The 20064-nt window shown below is 41.2% G+C and overlaps 1 protein-coding gene across 1 annotated transcript in view; it reads right to left on the reverse strand.

Annotated features, from left to right (window-relative positions):
* Positions 1 to 281: 281 nt before the first annotated feature.
* The window catches only part of LOC119651261, a 378821-nt gene continuing 359038 nt past the window's right edge, over positions 282 to 20064 (reverse strand). The window contains exons 4-8 of the mRNA XM_038054760.1: positions 13328 to 13493; positions 13110 to 13263; positions 12817 to 12959; positions 12183 to 12396; positions 282 to 2828 (exon numbers count right to left, since the gene is read on the reverse strand). Of these exons, the coding sequence (XP_037910688.1) occupies positions 688 to 2828; positions 12183 to 12396; positions 12817 to 12959; positions 13110 to 13263; positions 13328 to 13493 (2818 nt within the window). The 3' untranslated portion in view covers positions 282 to 687. The remainder of the gene's footprint in view (positions 2829 to 12182; positions 12397 to 12816; positions 12960 to 13109; positions 13264 to 13327; positions 13494 to 20064) is intronic.

The following is a 20064-nucleotide window of genomic DNA, read 5'->3' on the forward strand; positions in this document are numbered from 1 at the left end:
TGAAAGGGTGGTGTAATAAGGTGGTATAAAGGCAGCTATGTAAATGCTGCACGAAACTGGTTGACTTAGGAGCTCTCATACCATAAGGAGCTGCATTTATTTGCTGGTTGACCCGTCGCTTTGCCTTTTCTTTTGCTTAATAGTTTCGATTTGGAGTCCTACCAAAAAGTACTTTGATTCCACTAAATCCCCTATGGATTGTGGAAATTAGGGACTAAATCTTCGAATAACAAACTGAAAAACAAAAACACAAAAGTAGTGAAAATAAAGAACAATTTTGTTTTACAAACATTACCTTTATTTATATTATACTCAAAGCTTATTCCAAAACAACTTTTACAAACAATTCAAACCTTGATCAGTTAACATTTAAAATGTTTAAAATAATAACACAATTGGAAATAATACGATAAATGGCCGCCGAGGCGATTCACACTAAATATTTTCTCCATTTAAATTGTATGGTCTATATTGCATTCATCTAATCTAAACAATTGCAAATTACATAAAAGTTAGAAAATAGCTCTACCCTAATATGGCATTATTTTAGTAGCAGATCAAATCGTTCGATTGAATTTATATTATGCGAAGCCAAAGACAATGAAACCTGATAAATAGAAACTAACCGATATCCTAGGGTCTAAAAATTTTAAAATACCAAAAAATGGTTTGACACTAATTCATTCATTATTTGCTGAAATTTTCAATTTGTTTTAAGACCCAACTCTTTCCCTCACTCCCTAGAGGCGATTTCAGCTCAGGCGAGTTGGTCTCTGGGGTGGACATGGCGGAACTCAGCCGCTTTGTGACAACAAACAGAGGTTTAGCTGGTATTGGGGGTGGAGCCCCGCGATGAGTTCCCTTCACGCCTTTCTCAGCACTTCCAGATTTTCTGTCTCCATTCGTTACACTAGCTTTCTTCTTGGGCAGGGGTGGTGGACTCAACTGAAATTCCAAAAGTTCGCCCTGGTCATAATCCTGCCTGCGTTCGTTATCATCGCTGTAAACAGCTGAATCACGAAAGTCATTTTCCAGACAGGCTTCAACATTTTCCTCGTATTCGAAGTACTCATTGGCCGTCGTTGTAATTGTCTCCTCTTGGATTGTTGAATTCTTCCTGTTATTCTCTGATACGCTATCGTTGGATGAAGTCAGTGAAAATACCGAGTCTCTTTGGGGATCCAATGAAACTGTTGAGTTATTTGCGGAATTCACAAAGAGGGAGCGTGGGTCGACGTAATCTGCATTGGCCATCCTTTCCCCAACGGCATCACTGCCTTGTCGATGGATAATACTTTGCCGGCACATCTCAGTAACATCAGATACTCGTCGTTCTGGAGGTTTATTTCCACGAGCTATGCCGGAAGCCTCACTTGCCTTTTTGGAGCGTGGTAACAAAGAGCTTTCTGAGGCCGAAACATGAGTTTCTCCTTTGACACTGATAAAGCGCTGTAGCAAATTCTTTGAAGATCGATTGGTAATCGCCTCGTGTGCCTGCAAATCACCAATTGATGAGAAACATTGAGACGATGAGGTTGGCGAGGATTTATTTTTAGACATGCTTTCGTAGTTTATATTAGAGTCGCTGTTCCGCAGGACTTCGTTCCCTGGTGTGATATGAGGTGTGGTTTCAACAACGTCCTTTAAGTTCCCTGACTCTGTGTATACTAAAGTTACATAATCAGACTCAGGACGAGGCAAACTTCGTGACTTTTTCTCCACTTTATTGATTGAGTAATACTGTTGTGACTTTGAACGATTCAATACTGGAGAGAATTTGTAGGGGACGTGAACGTTCCGTCGAAGTGACTCGTAAATGTGTTCCTCCGCCGAAGTACGCTGATTAGTATGGTCGTCTATATCCAGTGGTGGAGGTGAGTTGGAAGGTAATGGAGGCGGAACATCATCGTCTCTCTCATCATTAGCTCCTAGATCGGAGGTTGAAAGGGCCGATGTGTTATCCAGGCTGCGCTTCTTAGGTGGTTTTTTGGCCGCCCGATTCAAATTGGCCTTAAGAAGTTCGGAGATTATTTCAGCATCTTTTTTAAGTTTGTCTTTCGTCATCTCTCTTTCGGTCTTCTCTTCTTCTGTCAGCTCTACCGGTGGTTGAGGAGATTCCTGACGGGTTGGTTCTTCAGACTTTTGGGTTTGAATTTTTTCTTTTCTCTCAGATTGGAGATTTTCCGTGGATTCGGTGATCTTCAAGACAGTATCGTCAAAATCACTCAGATCCATGTAAAACTTCGAAGTCTCTTTTCTTGCTTTGTTCTTTTTGATTGTTGCAATTCTTTTCGGAATACTTTTTGTTGTGTACACTTTTACGTCCCCAACTTTCGACTTTGACCGACCCAAAGTGGAAAATTTATACAAGGCACTTGAATCTGAGGTTTTTCTTTGAACATTTTCCAAAGCTTGATTTTCTTCGTCGCTATCGCCTGTGCCAGGAATTCGTGGTACCGATTGACTCCGTTCTTTCATATTATTTTGGTCTGTTAAATTCTCGAATTCCTGACGAATTAAACTGCAGCGACATACCCCTGTAGTGTGGTTGCAGCGACCAGGTTTGAGTTTTTGCGGAGTGATGAAGGTTGATGTCTCTGACATTGATGGCATCATTGTATCGTCCATGCTTTGTTTCCGGCATAGGGTGTTTGCGTAGTCTTTGCTGGTACTGAAACCATCCAAGGAGGTGGAATTGGTAATGGTTTTTCGCTTCATTTTCGATCGATTTCGCATCTCACTACGCCGGTATTGGTTGCGTCGCTCCAAGTAAACTGGAGTAGTGGAGTTTGAACCCCACTTCCAGATGTTTTTATCCGGGGTACGATCTGGAATTAGAGAAATGAAAAGGATTCTGTCAATACTGAAGAGGGATGTGATGTTGTATTCTTGCGTTTAGTAATTGGGTATGGCTGATACAGTTACAATATAGGTCCAATACTAACTGGGTTAATTAAATGACTTTAGTTAAAAGCGGTTCATGCATTACAGGGAATTCTGCTGGACTACTGTTGTAATTAGTAGAAGCTTTGAAGCGTCAGGTAACATTGAATATATTTTGATGAAAGTTTACGTTATTTCTCACCGATCTAATGAAAGTGAATGCTGAAAGTTCGAAAGAGGTGGTAGTTAGTCGAGTCGGATCACTTTAACAGGCGAACAGGTGGATTTAGTGGTGCGTCAACGGGAAAAGCCTTCACTCCGATCTGATAAAGGATTTCCTCCATTTTTTTCATCATCATCAACGGCGCAACAACCGGTATCCGGTCTAGGCTTGCCTTAGTAAGGAACTCCAGACACCCCAATTTTGCGCCGAGGTCCACCAATTCGATATCCCTAAAATGTGTCTGGCGTCTGACCTATGCCATCGTTCCATCTCAGGCAGGGTCTGCCTCGTCTTCTTTTTCTACTATTCCACTTATTTCGATCGAAGCAGTTTGTACATTGCCGAAATCAGGTGCTTTGAGCATTTAACAGAATATGATCTACACAACATATTCTAACAGAATATGATCCACATGCCTTGCGAACCATCTTGATAGCAATATTCATATTTGCAGTAATACTGGGCACTGCCAAGGATATCAAGCATTTCAAGTTTATCCTTTTTTGGAGTCGGGCCAGCAGTTGCTTGGGCGAAGAGGAATTAGACGGGCATTGCCTATCATTCAGATGATTATGCTGATTCTCATATTTGTAAACCCAGGTTGCAAATAATTGCAGGGAGTATGAGCAACAATAGCCCACATCGGATTAGGTCGTAGATCCTCCCGCAAGATTTTTGACGTCGTTCTTCTGTTTGAAGTCGGATACGCTTTCAGATGTCAACGACCCAGGCGACAGGTTCCGAACTCACGCACCGGGTTAAGATCACATGAAGTTTTGTTAATAGACACGCGAGAGACTAACTAAGAACCCTCCACATCCCCGAGCCTGGCTAGCAAAAAGGCAAGCAAACCAGTGTCGCCGGAACATGTTGGTGGAGCTTCAGTATTTGCTGGCGGACTTACACAGTCGATTTCGTCAACTTTTTAGGTTTTCGAGATGGCTCTCTACCCTTGGTCCCACCCATCCACCAATCCCTTAGAGTCATTAGAACTTGCTTATAAAGGGCCGATAGGCCGAAATAGCAGCAGCTCAAAGGGGAATTGGTGCCCTGGAACTCCTTGCGATGTTGACAGAAGCGGAGCTACAGGTGGAACTTTGTGAAGCTCTAGAGTCGCGTGACACCAACATGGTGGAAAGTAATTTCCAATGTGATAATACGAGGCTATCGAGGATCTTTATGATACATTCGTAGTCCCAGCGAGGAAGACCAAAAACACTGTAAACCTCTTAATATAAACAGTGATGACCAGTTTACAACGACCAGAGGAAACGGCAAAAAGGCAGAAGGAGGAAAGGAAGGAAGGTATAAAGCGATGGAAGATGCAAAGCGGTTGAAGAGAACCTGTGAAGGGACAAGATAAAATCGTACCGTGACAGAATGAAAGGTCAAAAAGTCGACAGGCAGGAGGTTATTAAAAGCGCAGGGGGGAGAGTAGGCCATATGAATGGCAGGAAAAGACCATTCGCGAAATAGCAGAATGGGAAGCAGCAGGGGCGAACTGCCGGAATCACTGAGTACAGAGTTCATGTGTATGGTAGACGAAACGGTAAAAGACACACATTATGAAATTAAAAGAAAGGTCGTAAAAGCTGATGATGTTCGTGAATGTTGCTAGTTGTAGCTCACTGGTTTTTGCCATTTTATTGATACAGCGCAGGAGCTGACTTTAAAGCGGGTTTAAAAAAACCAGGGATATAATGTAGTAAAGAGAATTAATTTTAATTCAATTAAAAAAATGAATGGCAATTTTGGAATGAAACAACAGGCAAAATTTGGGAAGATAAACTTGACTGGCTGCTGTTATCTAGGTTGTCTTCGTACGGAAGCCTAGTAGGTGATGTGTCCTGGGGAAGAACGAAGGACCCCAGAGACAAGTGGTTATCGAAAAACTCCAACCCAAACTGTTATACGACCCGTGCTGATGGCAGGAAAGTAAATGGTGTAACGAATGGAGTTGCTGGCGAGCCCGGGCAGTAAAAAGCTTTGCGCATCTGTGAGGGACGCTGGTTATGGAAACCCGCAATACCTACCATATTTGGGGGACTACCTGTCGACCATTTAACAAAACCAGAAATAGTAAAAAACTAGGAAATAACACCGGTTTTGAGAAATGAACGTGAGGGCAGGACAAAGTCAACTTTCGACCACCGAGGGAAAGGGTTCACCAGTAAACCGATATGCAGCTTAGTCTAGGATAAAACGAAATCCTGGCCTTATCTTCACTCAACTGAAGGGAGCAGTGGAAAGGCAAACTTTAGAGAAACACATGGATGCAACCACGTCTCGGAATAAAGAAACTAAGCCTGTTTGCAAAAAGGCAAAGGAAAGCAATAAAACGACCCAAGGAAAGAAGGAAACCTATTCAAACCCATAGGTGACTTCTTTCTGTGGGAATACTGGAACTTGCAACGAAAATTCGCCTCAATATAAAGGAAGAATATCGGACTCAAAGATAATACCGGTTGACGGTTCCAAAACACGCGAGGGAGATGGAATGACAGAGAAACCAAAATAGTTCAATAGTAAAACCTTATGAATCGACAATATCTGGGAAAACCTATAGGGAAACGTTAGACCGCTTGAGAATTGCTGTGGTGCTACAAAAGCACTTCACCCAAAAGAAAGGCTAAGCGCCGAATAGTACGAAAGGATGCAAGGGGCCCGAGTTATTACAATACGAATCCACAAGTGGCGTTAGTTAACGAGTGCCTTTCTGAATTAAGGAATTCCGATTACAACCTGAGTATCAAATCAGCAGCCTAAGGATTGGCTACAGTCCACGAGTGCTACTCGTCGCTACCTCAGCTGGTGCGATTCTGCGAACAGGCGGGGGCAGAAAATAAACGAATAACCAAGATGGTGGTTGGGATACGGAATGCAAATATCATAGATGCTGACAGTCCACGAAACTGCTCGCTAAGGTGAAGAGCTAGAATGGGGACTGGACAGTTTACATTGGCTTGTCTCAGTTTACTCTCAGAAACATAAGGCAAAAAAAATATTGAAAGTAATACAGAAAGTGATCCTTTAGTATAGCAATGCTCTGACGGCAAAATTAAGTCAAATGGGGGAACCTAGGAAGTAAGTTGATAGTACATGGCATCTGGCAAGCAGAAGATACGCAAGGACAAGGAAGCAATTCGATAGGGTGTATCTCATAAACCCTCACTTTCTGATCACATTTTCATGAAAATCGGTAAAACCAAGAAATAAATTAATGGCAAAATGGAAGTGGTCGGTGGCGAAAAGACCATCTTAAGTGGCCGGAGACGACCAAGAGGGGAGAGCTGTTCCAAAAACTTGAAAAGAAGAAAGATGACACCATTGACCGTGAAAATCCGACCACAAATACTGAAGCTCAATCGAAGGGCTCCGTTAACATGAGCTTGCCTTTTATGCTATCCAGAGTCATGACTATACGATGCGCGAGTCCACATCTGAACCTGAAAAATACCAAACGCGACGTTTCGCGCGAACCTAAAGAAATATCAACATGAGTTCAACCAAAAGTCACCCAAACTGGGAGCTAATCTAGCGATTGAAACCCGGTGGCTTTAAAAGGGTGATGAAAAGCATATACGACATAAAGGTTGCGTAATGATAATCTTGCCAATCTACGGCAGAAGTCACGGTGACTATTCAGTACAGGGTGGTATGGGGGAATACAGCCAAATACTTACCCAGTACAACAGAAGGATTCACAATGCCAATAAAGACTGGTCGAGAAGATTCTATGAGGAAATGGAAGCATTCCTCAAAAGAATGGATTTGCAGACAACTCTAGCTGTATATCTAGCTCATCCCGGTGGGACACTGGGGAACATACACAAAACCTAAAAATCCAATGGGGAAATCACTTCTCAAGCTATGACATAAAATCTCACGGTGGGACCTAGCTTAACGTAAGTTTGAAATTATAGTAGGAGGAACTCTAAGGCGTTAAAGTACCGACATAACTGCGCGAAAGGCACATCTTTAGGTAAAAGAGAAAGTAAAACAAAGCCGTCTCTGCAAAAGCGGAGCTTACCATTGGAAGTTGAACCGAGATATTGGATGGAGTTCAGATATGATAAAGTGGGATCACCAGGGGAGTAGGAAAGAGGGAGGATTTGAGAGAGTTGCACATCAAGCGACATTTGCGAACCTTCAGCCATTTATAGAGCACCAATGAACTACCGTGTCTACGCTCAGAGATTTGGTGAAGCTACAGAAAAAGACAATTCAAGGACATCGACGTAAAGCAAGCAAAGGAAAGTGAGGGGAGAGAAAGATCTTTTATGAAACAAAAATAGTAGGAGGCCCAAAATGGATGGTTTAGATACGCCAGAAGATGGTTCAAAGAAGCGAGCTATGCAATTATCGGAAGAAATACTACATGAACGGCTAGAAAGTCAAGAGGGTAATTACGTAATGAGTGTCAGGAGAATAGTAAAAAATGTTTTGATTAACGAGGTCAAAGACCGTAGAGAAATTCTTATACTTGCACTTCATACGGAGAATTTAAACTTTTCGCCACGAAGTTTAATATGGTGGTAGCAGTGGACCGACCTTTCACAAAACCGCTATAAAGTGGCTGAAGGGATCAGTCGACCAATGTTTGTCATATCTCTTATAAATTTCAGAATGAAGGGCGGGAAGAAAGATGGGACAGTAAGGCTCAATTAATGTAATGTGTAAGGTCATTACTTTGTATATAGGTATAATGCAAGCCTCCTTCCGCGGACTAGAAAAACGAAAACAATCTAGGATTTTGTTGAAAATTATGCAGAGGGGAAGGTAAATATATTGATTGATTTTTAGCAAAAGGAAGTTATGGATGCTGTCAGGATCGGCACTATCGTAGCTAAGTAAAGACTCCGGAAAACATTAGCGGAATGCACAATTCGCAGAGGTTCGCGACTACGTACTATTATACACCATACGCGTATACCACTTCAACCCCTCACTCCCGGAACTGTTGTTAGATCCTACTTCTGTGGATCGGTTAGCAATATTTTTGGGCGATACGGAGCCTTTTTTGGACGTTTGTTACAAACGACACTACATTCTGCCGTTCGTTCTCCGAATGTAGCATGTGATCCATCAGGAAACGCACATTCGGAATGCTGGTTCTCCCCGCCACGAAGCGTCTACAAAAAAACATTGCTGCTCCTTCTTCTTCGCTTGGGCAGAGAAGAAGCTTCCTCGCTGTCATAAGATAGTAAGTGTAAATACGGTCTCCATGGCGACAATTGATCGTTGATTATAATCAATTTATCTGTATATCATTCTTAGTTTTGATAATTCTTACATAGTCTTCAGTTGTGTTCCTGTCGTAGATTCGTGATATTTCTTTAGCTAAGATGTCTAAGAGCTAGAAAATGGCTATGGCTAACACTGCGTCGTCGGAGATCGTTCAAAAGTGATTCCATACCATCAGGACACATGTCCTGTAAGGCCAATACAGACTTTCTTTGATTTCCTTAGTCGCTAATGCTGCAGCTCATGCAGGTGCGGCATAAAGGACGACCAAGCTAATGACTCGAGAGAACAATACTCTACTGACGTATGGTCCACCGCCGTTTGGTATAACGATGATGCCTTTTTCCCTGCACATTCCACATGCACCTTCAATCTTACTCCCAGATATTCGTAGACTCGTATTTCATTGTATTCCAGGTTCTCTCAGCTTATTATTGGGGTGACGTCCGTTTCATGATCAGCGAGTATTAGTCCAGTAGTTCTAAGCCAAGCTTGGATTTTCCGGATCGCTTCATTCGTTGCTGCCTTGATCTTATGGATGTGCTTTGTCATCACAACCGCGGCAATATCATCGGCAAAACCAATCACTTTTACTCCCTCCCGTAATGGCAGGCATAAGACTTCATCGTACATAATATATAGGAGTGAACCAAGTATCCTCGAGACACGCCTGCTGTCACACGGTAGTAATTTATGCCTCTGACCTACCCTGTTTCTTGTCGATGAAGCAACCAGTAACTATTTTTCTTAGGTAGCGCGGAGTATTCATCCAGATGAACAAACAATTTGGTTAATTGAAGACATTCTCCACATCCAGCGTCAGCTCTCACCTTCTATGGCAGCAACTGCATGCCTACCACCAGTTTTATTACATCGACGGTAGAACAGTCTGTCCTGAATCGAAACTGCTTTCACTTCCGACAATCTGTCAGCAAATACTCCCTCTAGAATTTTTCCCATCGTATCGTATATTGCAGGAAGGATCTCTAGGCCAAACTCAAATGTTGCTACTTATATTTTTTAAATTCTATTCATACGATTCATCAGCTAGCGTGTCTAGCACTGAACGTGTCAAACACGAACAAATTCTTCCAGCAGCAGGCGTTCCGGATCTACACAAATACAACACTAGTCAGAATTCTTCCCAAGAATATTTTCCGCCGTCCTGGAAGGTGTCCCAGTAGCGAAAGCATGGACAAGCGTACTAGTTGCAACAAGAACAGTGGCAGTATTTGTCGATAAAAATCATACTAATTTAACATGCATTCATTTTTCATTAGTTTGCATTGATGAAATCAATGATGCAAGTACGGAAAACTTGAACAAGGTCCCGTTTAGTTTCGTGGAACGCTGTAAATGCGCAATGATTTTCTTCCAACATACAAATGCAAGCCGGAAGACGAGTATTCTTAGCTTCTGCGATACCATGTCTGACACGCTCCGTGCTGGATCATATGAATAGAGAACATTCCTTCGTCAAGGCATCTTTGCATGGTTCTTTAAAAACATGTCTGTCTCGTGCAGACTTTTTCTCGTAAACACTTCTAGAAATTCATCTTCGATGATATGGGGAATGATCTTTTAGTTGGTATTGCGGAAGATATCGGGCAGGCTGCACTCAGTGTGGGGAGAGAAAATGAGTCGAACCTAGGGGTCCGAATTTAGAGCATCATCTAGCTGAAACGTTTAGCGCCATTGATACACTAGGCTGTAGATTTATGGTTTGGAGGCAAGTCAGGGTAGCCCTTTTAACAAAGCCAGGGCGAGTTCAAAGCCAGGCTAAAGCGGATAGGCTAATAATTCTCAGCTCCTTTTTTGTCAAGATACTTGAGAGACACATGGGGGTGACTAACCTTTTCCTATACACTCTAACTAGTATTTTTACCAATCATGGAGAAAAACCTCCATTAGCTCGTATCGAAGATTAAAACAACCACAAAGAAACGGCTATCCTGGACATGATGAATATAACAGGCACCTCTGACAATATCCTCTTTGGATCAACGATATCACCCGCCAGGAAGCGCAGGATAGGAAGCAGCATATGTATAAAGACATTCGTCACTGGAAGACAGACAGATCTTAACTATATCGGCGCGGCAAAAATCGGCGCGCCATACGCAAGGGATGTACACAAAAAGGAGCCCTATCACCTACGTTATGTGAAGTTCACCTGTTATACTGAGCGGAGTCGGTTCTCTCGTTTAAAAGAACGCTGATGATATGGACATACGTAAATGATTTTCGAGCTGATGCAACAAGCTCTGAATTTAGTAGAGAGGTGATGGGAGAGTTTGATGTTCGCCAAAAAATATCATAGTTGCAATTATCAAGTGGGGCAAGACATCTTGGATACTTGATATAGAGCTGAATTCTTAAGTCTGGAATTATTAGGATGATAACCGTCTGAGGCACGACATACTGTGGTACATAGATGGATGTTGGCTTGGAGCAGGGATACATGGAGCGAACCCAAAGCATGGATATGTTACAATCCCGACCTAATATACTGCAGGCGCAGATATATGTGATAAACATGTTTATTAGAACAACCAAAGCCAAAGTACGTACCAAACTCCATATTTTCTCTGACAATCCGGCAGCATTAAAACGCTATTTCATCGTTTCAAACCAGATCTAAATTAGTGTAGGTCCAAAAAGTAGATAATGGTGAAATGGATAACAGATGAGCTTGCAAGAAAGGGATCTTTAATACCAGTGTGGGACCGGAGCCTGTACTTCAAATAAGCAAAATTGCGGCTGTGAGAACTATGCGAAACTGGTAGCTCGAGTGACTAGCCCATCTGTGGCTACAGGCATACCAAATTGATACTCTAGGATGGCTGATTAAAATAACCGAAACCCTGAAGAATGAGGACATTGATAGGTCTAATCACTGGCACCGTTTCCTAGGGAAACACGTGTGTAGGTTGGGATAGGGGCTTATAATGAAGACGGAATATGGAGATTTTGCAACGAAGAAGACGAAACACTCTATCAGATTGAAATGGTGTGCATTCTCAAGGTAGCAACGTAGCATCTGGGGTGAAAAATATTAAACCCTGAATAAGGTTCCATCAAGTGTAGCAGTGCGCATTCAAGGAGCAGCATGGTGTCAATTGTAAATTTTCATTATATCAGAAAACAAACGGTAAAAGGGTTTCTCTGTTAAGCGATGGAAGCAAGCTGGTAGCAACAGGACAACTGAAATTCTCCTAAAAGGGAGCTGACTTTGTGGGAAAACAGATACCATTGAGTTTCATTGCAGTATGGGATGATGACATCACATTTTACGACAATGGCATAGGGAGTATATTTATTTATGCAGATTGGTTAGTAATGAATTTCAAATGACATTTTTCTTTAACATATATGAATTTGGCATGTTAGTCATATTATGGGGTTACGATTAGGAATGAAGCCAATTAAAAGTAATATTCCCATAAATTAGAAAGTTATTTACATAAATGCCTTTTATGAATCTATTTATAATCGAAATCATGTTACCTTTTTTTACATTCTTGTTTTTGTGGTTAGCGAAATTAAACAACAATATTTATCTCTAGACCCGCAACCAATGTTTAGATGTTTAGTTTTTTTGTTTTGCTTTTTCTTTGACTGATTTGATTTGTTTTAGAATTTCACTGAAGAACAGATAGAGAGAAAAAATAGGATAAATGCTCCAATAAATATAAAACTATGAAAAAATTCTAGGAACAAATGCCAAAAATAACAAATGAGTTTGGTATAGACATGATTAGCACTCAATTAGTACTATTCAGATGACTCCCAAGCCAAGAATGTGGTAAGAGGTGAGACTGGAATATATTACCTTCCTCATCGCCAAGCTTGTAGACTAGCTCCTTTGCTCGGCTGGGAATATCGAATTGCTCTAGCATTACATCCTTGATATTCTGGGTCCATTCTCGTTTTTGATCACGATTTTTGGCTGTGAGTTTGATTTGATTCCGAGGGTCATCGTAAGGGATGACGTTGAAACTTGTTGGCTCGCAGGGTAAGTGCTCACGTAGCATAAGATTGTTGCGCTGGAAATATTAGAGATGTAATTAAGGAAACAAGAGCCACATACATGTTCCAAGAAAAGTTAGATTCGATCAAAATTTCAAAACAGTGTTTCTTGTCAATATTAGATATTCACATGTAAATCAAAAGAAGATTCGTTTTTGGCACTCTAACATTCTTCTTTGTCCGAAAGAAACCGATTGAAGAAAGTTCCCGTTATTGGTTAAAATTCTTTGTTAGAAATCACAAGAACTGCACTTCTGGAACCAGCTGTGTGCACATTGACGAAGGGGACTTTTGGTTCCTAAAATACAATATTTGCGACTTCTAAAATATAATTTTAGTCAACAAAGGAAAACTCCCCAATCCGTTTCTCTTGTTTAACCCCTGATTATCAAAAAATCTCCAAACTTCAACTATCTTTCCTATGGCTTTATACTCACACAAATATATTGCTTGAATTGTAGTCGTTCATCTTCTTTGGGCTTTGTAATAATAAGCATCGTTTGGAAAAGGAAAACATGTCTGGGTTTGTTGTTTTCCATCAGGATGCCTTCCTGCTTTAGTTCTCCCAGTACGGTTAAATCTAAAAGTAAAGAGCATGAATGCAAATAAATATTTGTGATAAAATGCTTCATTATGGTCTCAATATTGGAAATTGTTCTAGATATTTTTGAAATTTTGAGAAGAAATGTATGAATCTCTGGTGCAATGATTTCTATTACGCATCCCTTACCTGGTCCTAACCATCCATCTAATATGTTTTCCACCTCTTTCACGCGACTTTTCTCTTCCAGCTTTTTCTTGACTTGGTCAATGTTGCGTGCTACTTCTCGCATAATAGCATGGGCTTGAAGGACCTCCTCGCTATCACAGCGTTTGCGTAAGTTCTGCGATAAGACCCAAAATATTAACCTTGATCAAAATTCAATGATAATTGGCATAGATACTTACATCCAATAGAAGATGATACTTCAGGATCCTTTGAACAGGCTTGAGAAGGTACGATCCCAGTGGCAGTGTATGATTTAGACTTTTTTGTGTCAACGTAAGCAGTGTATTTGTGTGTGTAGCTTTAAAAAGCGATGTAAGTAATGCTATTGCTTCTGGGTAACTGGTACTGGAAAAGAAAATAGTAGAAATGAGTTGTAAAAGTTAAAAATAGAAAAATAATACGATGCGTTTTAAAAGAATGGAAAATGTGACATGTGTTGCGCCAAATACACGCTACTGTGCTCTCCATCAATCAAGGAAATCTCACTTCAAGCTTGTCACATTGTAAATGGCTGCTTTACATCCATTAATGGAGCGACCATATACAATATAGTTTCTTGTTGATGGACCAGTAGCTTAATCCAACGTACAATTTTATTTTATAGTGTATATATAATATATATATTTCGGGAGCAACTTAGCCTCTTCATCAGTACAAAGCTACTTAGCTACTGGTCTATCGATTTTAGATTTAACTACAAATAGAAGACCAATATCTAACCTCATAGTTGCTTGTTTCTGGCTCGTTTTAACCCTCCCCCTAAAACGCGGTCGAGGATGATTTTGAATCGTGTCAGGCCAGAACTACTGTATCAGGCGTGTATCCGAAGTTGCGCCCACCAATTTTTTTAAAGTGAGCATCGTGTAACTTGCGTTGTCCACTGAGTCTCCCATCGGTCCCTTTCACCTTGCCTTTCAATAGATATTTGGTAGTGACCGTGGCTTCGCGACAGGAACGGTATCTCATTCGCCTCTTTCTGAATTAATTTGCTCAAATAATGCATTTCATAATGTGCAATTACCCTAATGCTCGCCGCAAATTGCACATTATTGAATGCATTCGGGCGAATTAATATTGACAGACGGGAATGATTTGCCGCATCCGTAGGCGCACACGTATGTTGCAGCAACATGAACTCAACAGAGTTCAAGGCAAGGGTAGTGGCATAGGGAGGGTTCTTGGTTGAACAGCTGGGCTGGCGGGCGAGATAAAGTTCGGGATTGGCATCGGAGACAGCCGTGAAGACGGGAGGTAGCGGTCTAGAAATTTTCTCTGGAGCATCTGGTGGTATCGAGCAGCCTCTATCCTGACTCTTGAAGCTGATCTTTCCTACATCGAGATAACCAGGAGTGTAAAGGGATACGTTGAAGCAGAGCAAGTTGCTGATAGTTTTAAAGGTGCCGATGGAGTTGTTATCCCACCGGGCGTGCCATGTAAACCTGAAAGGACTCGAGATGATTTGTTCAACACCAATACTGGTATCATTCGCGATTTGACTTCTTCCATTGCGGACAATTGTCCAAAGGCTTTAATTGTAATTATTACAAATCCTGTGAACTCGTGTGTACCAATTGCCGCAGAAGTTCTAAAATCCAATGGAAAGTATTATCCTCGTCGTCTCTTCGGTGTTTTAATGTTTGTCTTTGTAATCTTGAGAAAATCACAGTGCGCATCCAAGAAGCTGGCACAGATGGTCTGAAGGCTTAGACTGAAGCGAGAAGAGGGTTAAAGCGATTTTGATCTGCGCCCGTTCCGCGGAACAGCGAGTGGTTTAAGAGTTTAAGAGATTTTTGTTAAGAGTTTGGTAGCGCAAGAAGCGTGGTTCATTGCTAATCGTACACGCCTACCAAAAGGCAAATTCACGGAGACAGCACTCAAATTGAAAAGGCGATGTCCGAAAAAGAATCCGGCGGTGGAAATCGAAGGTGCCTTCAACTATGCCTCGTTCGCGGCAATTTGTGATGCCTCAAGACAGCATGGAATCGAACCACTATTAATCAGTTGGGTCCTTGACATGCTAGAGTGGAGAAAAATCTACATGTTTGTCGGCCAGAAGGCAGGATGTCCTAGGGGTAACCCACAGGGAGGGGTTCTCTCTCCGCTATTATAGCTCCTGGTAATGGATACCCTGCTATAACTCCTGGAGGACAGAAAAGTTTTCGCGCAAGCATTTGCGGACGATCCAGTCGTAATAATTACCAGCAAGTTTGCAGACGCAGTATATGACCGCCTGAATACAACTCTGCATGAAATCCACAGTTGGTGCTCCTCAATGGACTCACGGTGAACGCTAGGAAGACTGGACTAGTTATGATCACTAGGAACGTTAGGTGGGCAGCTATACGCTAGCAGGGGCGAAAATCCAGTTGGCACAAACGGCCAAGTATTTAGGAGTACATTTCGACTTCAAGTTAAGGTGGAAGCGCCACATCCAGGAACAATATCAGAAATCAAGTAGATTGCTCAGGTGCTGCAAGAATGCGATAGGTAAGACCTGGGGACTTTCACCAAAATGGATACATTGGATGTATACATCCATAATAAAACCCATTTTGATGTATGCATGCATCGTCTGGTGGCCAAGACTGAACTTTATTAACAGCGGGAAGTTGCTAACGCTGATTCAAAGGCTTGGTTGCCTAAGTCTTACTGGGGCAATAAATACTTGGTAGGCGAAAATCCTTGTGAAAGAACCTGGGGTCTCCAGAGCGGCATTTTTGTTCTCCCTAAGGAGTGGGACATGAAAATCCTAGTAGGGCTTTTAACGGGACACCGCTCGTTAAACTACCGTATGAAAAAGATTGGGGTGGTGGTTTGAAGAAGGAGGAGGAGACAGCCCTGCATTTTTTATGCAGGTGTCCGGCCTCCTCAGGTCTCAGAGGAAGATACCTTGGTAAGGGTTTCTTCAATAAAGAATCTGCACATTCTCTGTCTCTGGAGAATGTTCTCGAATTCGTTCGATTTACGGGGATAGTACAATGGGTCTAACAATTGGATGAGTGTTCGGAGCTGCGGCTCCCCCCAGTAAATTAAACTAAACTAAGTTATTGGGAGAACTTAAGCGCCATTTGAATTTTGTCCCAAAAACTGAACTATTCGAGCTTATTAATAATACAACCATTTCTGTCCTTTTATACACTTTCAGTTGGATATAGAAGAGTTACACTGACTCAGAGACCATCAAAAGATGCGTTCCTGCAAACGGCAACATCAGGGAAATGTTTAATGTGAAAGTGTTATGTTGGTTTCATCAGATTGTTTTCTGGAAAACGATCTTTTAACTTGAAGAACAAATATTGGGATCTCATGTCAAATGTTACTTCAGTGCGAAGAACATTGATTCTAACAGAAGACTACAAATTTATGATTCCCGATTAAAGATTTTGCAACCGTGCTGGGAAGATCCAGAATGTTATATCGGTGTGGAAAAGGCTGTGCTAACATGAGCGCCAGCCGTCATACCTCTTTCTACAAGATTATCTACAAAATCTTGCGTCTAAAGCCCGCCATCGACATACAGTTTTGCCTGTCAGTTACGGCTGAATAGTTCGCATTTGACCGGCGGCCGTAATGTGGATGGGTTGACTATTCTAGCGACCGCTGATCGAATGAAAAATTAGACTTGTGAATTTATCGATATCGTTAATGAACATTTTTGATAAATGTTCAAACTGAAAAATATTTTCAATTCTTGTCTCAAGTCCTTCCACGTCCAGAATTGAACTAATTATGTTCCGGCTTGCCGGTACGTGGATGATGCATTCAGTTCAATTGGTGGACGGGTGCATTGTGGGTTCTTTTGGCGTAACCGACAGTTCGAACTATACTTGGATGGCGGGCTTAAAAATAATCTCTGCCATGGGAGCAGCACATATTCAACGTTATAGTATTTATTTTGATGACACACTACTCAGGAAAATGGCCGTTATGAAAGGGTAAGGAAGTAAAAATTCGGTAGTTTCTATATCTCAGTCAGCTAATGGAGTTCACGAAAGATAGCAGCTCACTTATCCTAGAGAGAGAGCTTTCTTTTGGAAGCCAATGAACGGTTTACTTGATGACTGTTTCTCGGTTTTATTTGAAGCTGGGCAATCGTAAACCACAGTCTGCTTCCATATTGGTCAAAGATTCCAGTGTCCGAATATTTTCACCCGAAAGCTTAGTTTTCTTTGATTTTGTATAGATAGTCGGCGTGAGCCAGCGGACAAGTATTGCGAATAAATTCTGCTCCGTACCACAGAGAGCGACCGCCATTCTGACCAGCTGTTCGGCCCGTTCGTTTTTCTTGATATTCCTGCACCGCAAAAACACAAAGGAGAGAGGCTAGACTATACAGTCCGTCCCTATACTAGCTTGCCAGCTTGAGGAATGTTACCACCAACTCTTCGGAATTTGGAACACAAGTGATCCATTGCCCAGTATCTCCGCCTCAAAAACCCTGAAAGACTATAGGTTATGCATCCGAAAAAACCTCAGCTCCAACTCCGCAGCTCAGGTTTGATTCATCGAAAACCAAATGCCGTGTTTTTCACTCCGCTCTGCTTGAGATTATTACAGCAAACTTTCTCCTGCAGCCCAGCCTTCATTAAGAACATTAAAGCCCTGAAGATGGTGGTCCTGAGGGTCGGAATAGATATACTCAAAACTCATACCATACACTCAATTTTTGTTTCGTTTTATCAACATTTTTTTCCGAAGAATTGAACGACCGCTGCCTAACTTGTTTGCGACAACTAGGAATGGTGCATCATCTTTATCATAAAAGGCATTGAAGGTTGGTTTTAGACTATCCTTTAGTTTGTCGCCCAACGATCCGATTCAGCAGTAAGAGTAATCGTTGGGATATTTGTAGTTTATAATTGAAATGATACTTTGACAAGATTCAAGAAGGCAAACACATTGCCAAACCCCCTTCAGTGATATTGTGAAGGAAACGTTAACATAAGAAAGGAACATACTGGACTTGTGAAAAATCAAGTTGGGTTTGTGGGTGCTGTGACTGGTTCTACTTTAGGAAAACGTTTTACGAAAGTACTACCTTATGACGTAAATTAGTAGTGGGCAGGTATATCCCTCAACAACCACGACTTTGTTAAAACCAAAGTACATCTTTCTTCGTAAGCAGTGATTAAAATGAATGACGTTATATTATATCAATGATTGGAGCTGGGTATTATTTTTAGCCTTTGAAATGCTGGCAGCAACTTTAACTCCGCGGACCACAATTGAATAAAACCATATACTACTGAACTGAATGTAATGAATGGACTATTATTAAGATAACTTAAATGAGTGTATTTTTTCATTTTTAGACTATGTGCTGTTCGCTCGGTTAGCCGCCTGATATCCATGAATAGTAATGACTATAGGATGATTAATTAATTTTTATTGGCAGATATACCCAACTACCACTGCATGACCACTATAAACCAACCAACCTTCAACAAATTTTCTAAACCCAAAAGCCCTGAAAATCCCCAATCAATCTTTTTCTAAACCGATTTCCACACCAGACTCCCAACAACAACGCATCAAATAGAAACGTCACCGAGCCCATTAGCAATTGCATCTCTATCAAAGCAGTTAGACAAACTAAATGGGAATGCGAATTTTAAGTATGTCTCCCCATCAATCTGACATACTGGCTGGCTAGACTGTGCCTTATTATCTAACATTCAAATCAATTCGAAACTGATGAAGAACAAAAGAATGATAAATGATTATAGTGCGTGTAATGCATTGCGATGCATTTGCAAAAGCTATGCAACTTGTTGCAACAAATGTTTTCTAGGAGGTAATTGATTTGCAATTGTTGTTACGAAGCATGAGTGCACCGAAGGCAACGGCGACACAATCAAGACAGCAAGAGCGAAAAGGAGGAGACAGTGAGATGATCCCGTGCGATTATGTCACCTGAAAAGGTGCAGATCATTTAAATGCAAGTCTTGGAAAATACGACAATGACGATTAGATTGAATTGAATTGATTGAAATATTTTTCGTTACGGTATCTTTGGAAAATGATCGGGTACTGTTTTTGCTTTCCGTTTATAATACTTAATGTTAATTGGTTGTAAGTAGAGAATAGAACAAGGGAGATGAACTTTATTCCTTTTTGCATTGTTGCGCTCGTAATGGCTCCAGTGACTATCTTGAGCAAACAAAGTTCATAATATTCCCAATTAAAAAGAAGAAAATGCTCTTTGTTCATATCTGGCTGCAGAAAAATGGCATTCCTAGGAGACGTTCCTAGTTTATTTTATTGATGACTGTTCGGTGACTTATGCGACATTTACAGTTGAAGAAATTGAATGTGTCACACATTCTGTCCCATGCCAACATTTTACAATCCTATATTTTGTATGGTGCACTATTTAAAAGGGCTACTTTTAACGAGAGCTAGGAAATTCAAATAGTTTCACGTATCTGAATCCGGCGCTAGTAAGCGCTAAATTTTGTTTGCGCTACTAGAAGTACATAGTAATTGTGGGGTGATTATCCATTAATATTAGAACTTAAAACCAGCGATATATCTTTCAACGCTGATTTCTTTAAAAACTGATTGCAACCCTAGACCGTGGGCAACTAATGAGTAGAGGTGTGATTGACACTATTTATAAAATTAAATGTTTAGTAGCTTCATAAAGGGATCCGATAGATACCCACTTCCCAATTTTGTCGCTTTTGGATATGCAGGTACAATGGCAAAGGATCTATCTACCTTTGAGGGGCAATCTCTACACTAGTTGTCTAAGGTGATATCATTGCGAAAGATAATTTCGAAAGTGTGATCAAGTTAACTGCTTATAGTAAAAGTTTTGGACTCTTTCAAGGGTGAAATTGTTGTAGCAGAGAACGAGACGGGAGATTGCTCGGTATAGTGCTCTGTTAATGTGGGGAAAACAGTTCTTTTATCT

This window comes from Hermetia illucens, chromosome 1 (assembly GCF_905115235.1).
Source record: "Hermetia illucens chromosome 1, iHerIll2.2.curated.20191125, whole genome shotgun sequence".
Taxonomy (NCBI): domain Eukaryota; kingdom Metazoa; phylum Arthropoda; class Insecta; order Diptera; family Stratiomyidae; genus Hermetia; species Hermetia illucens.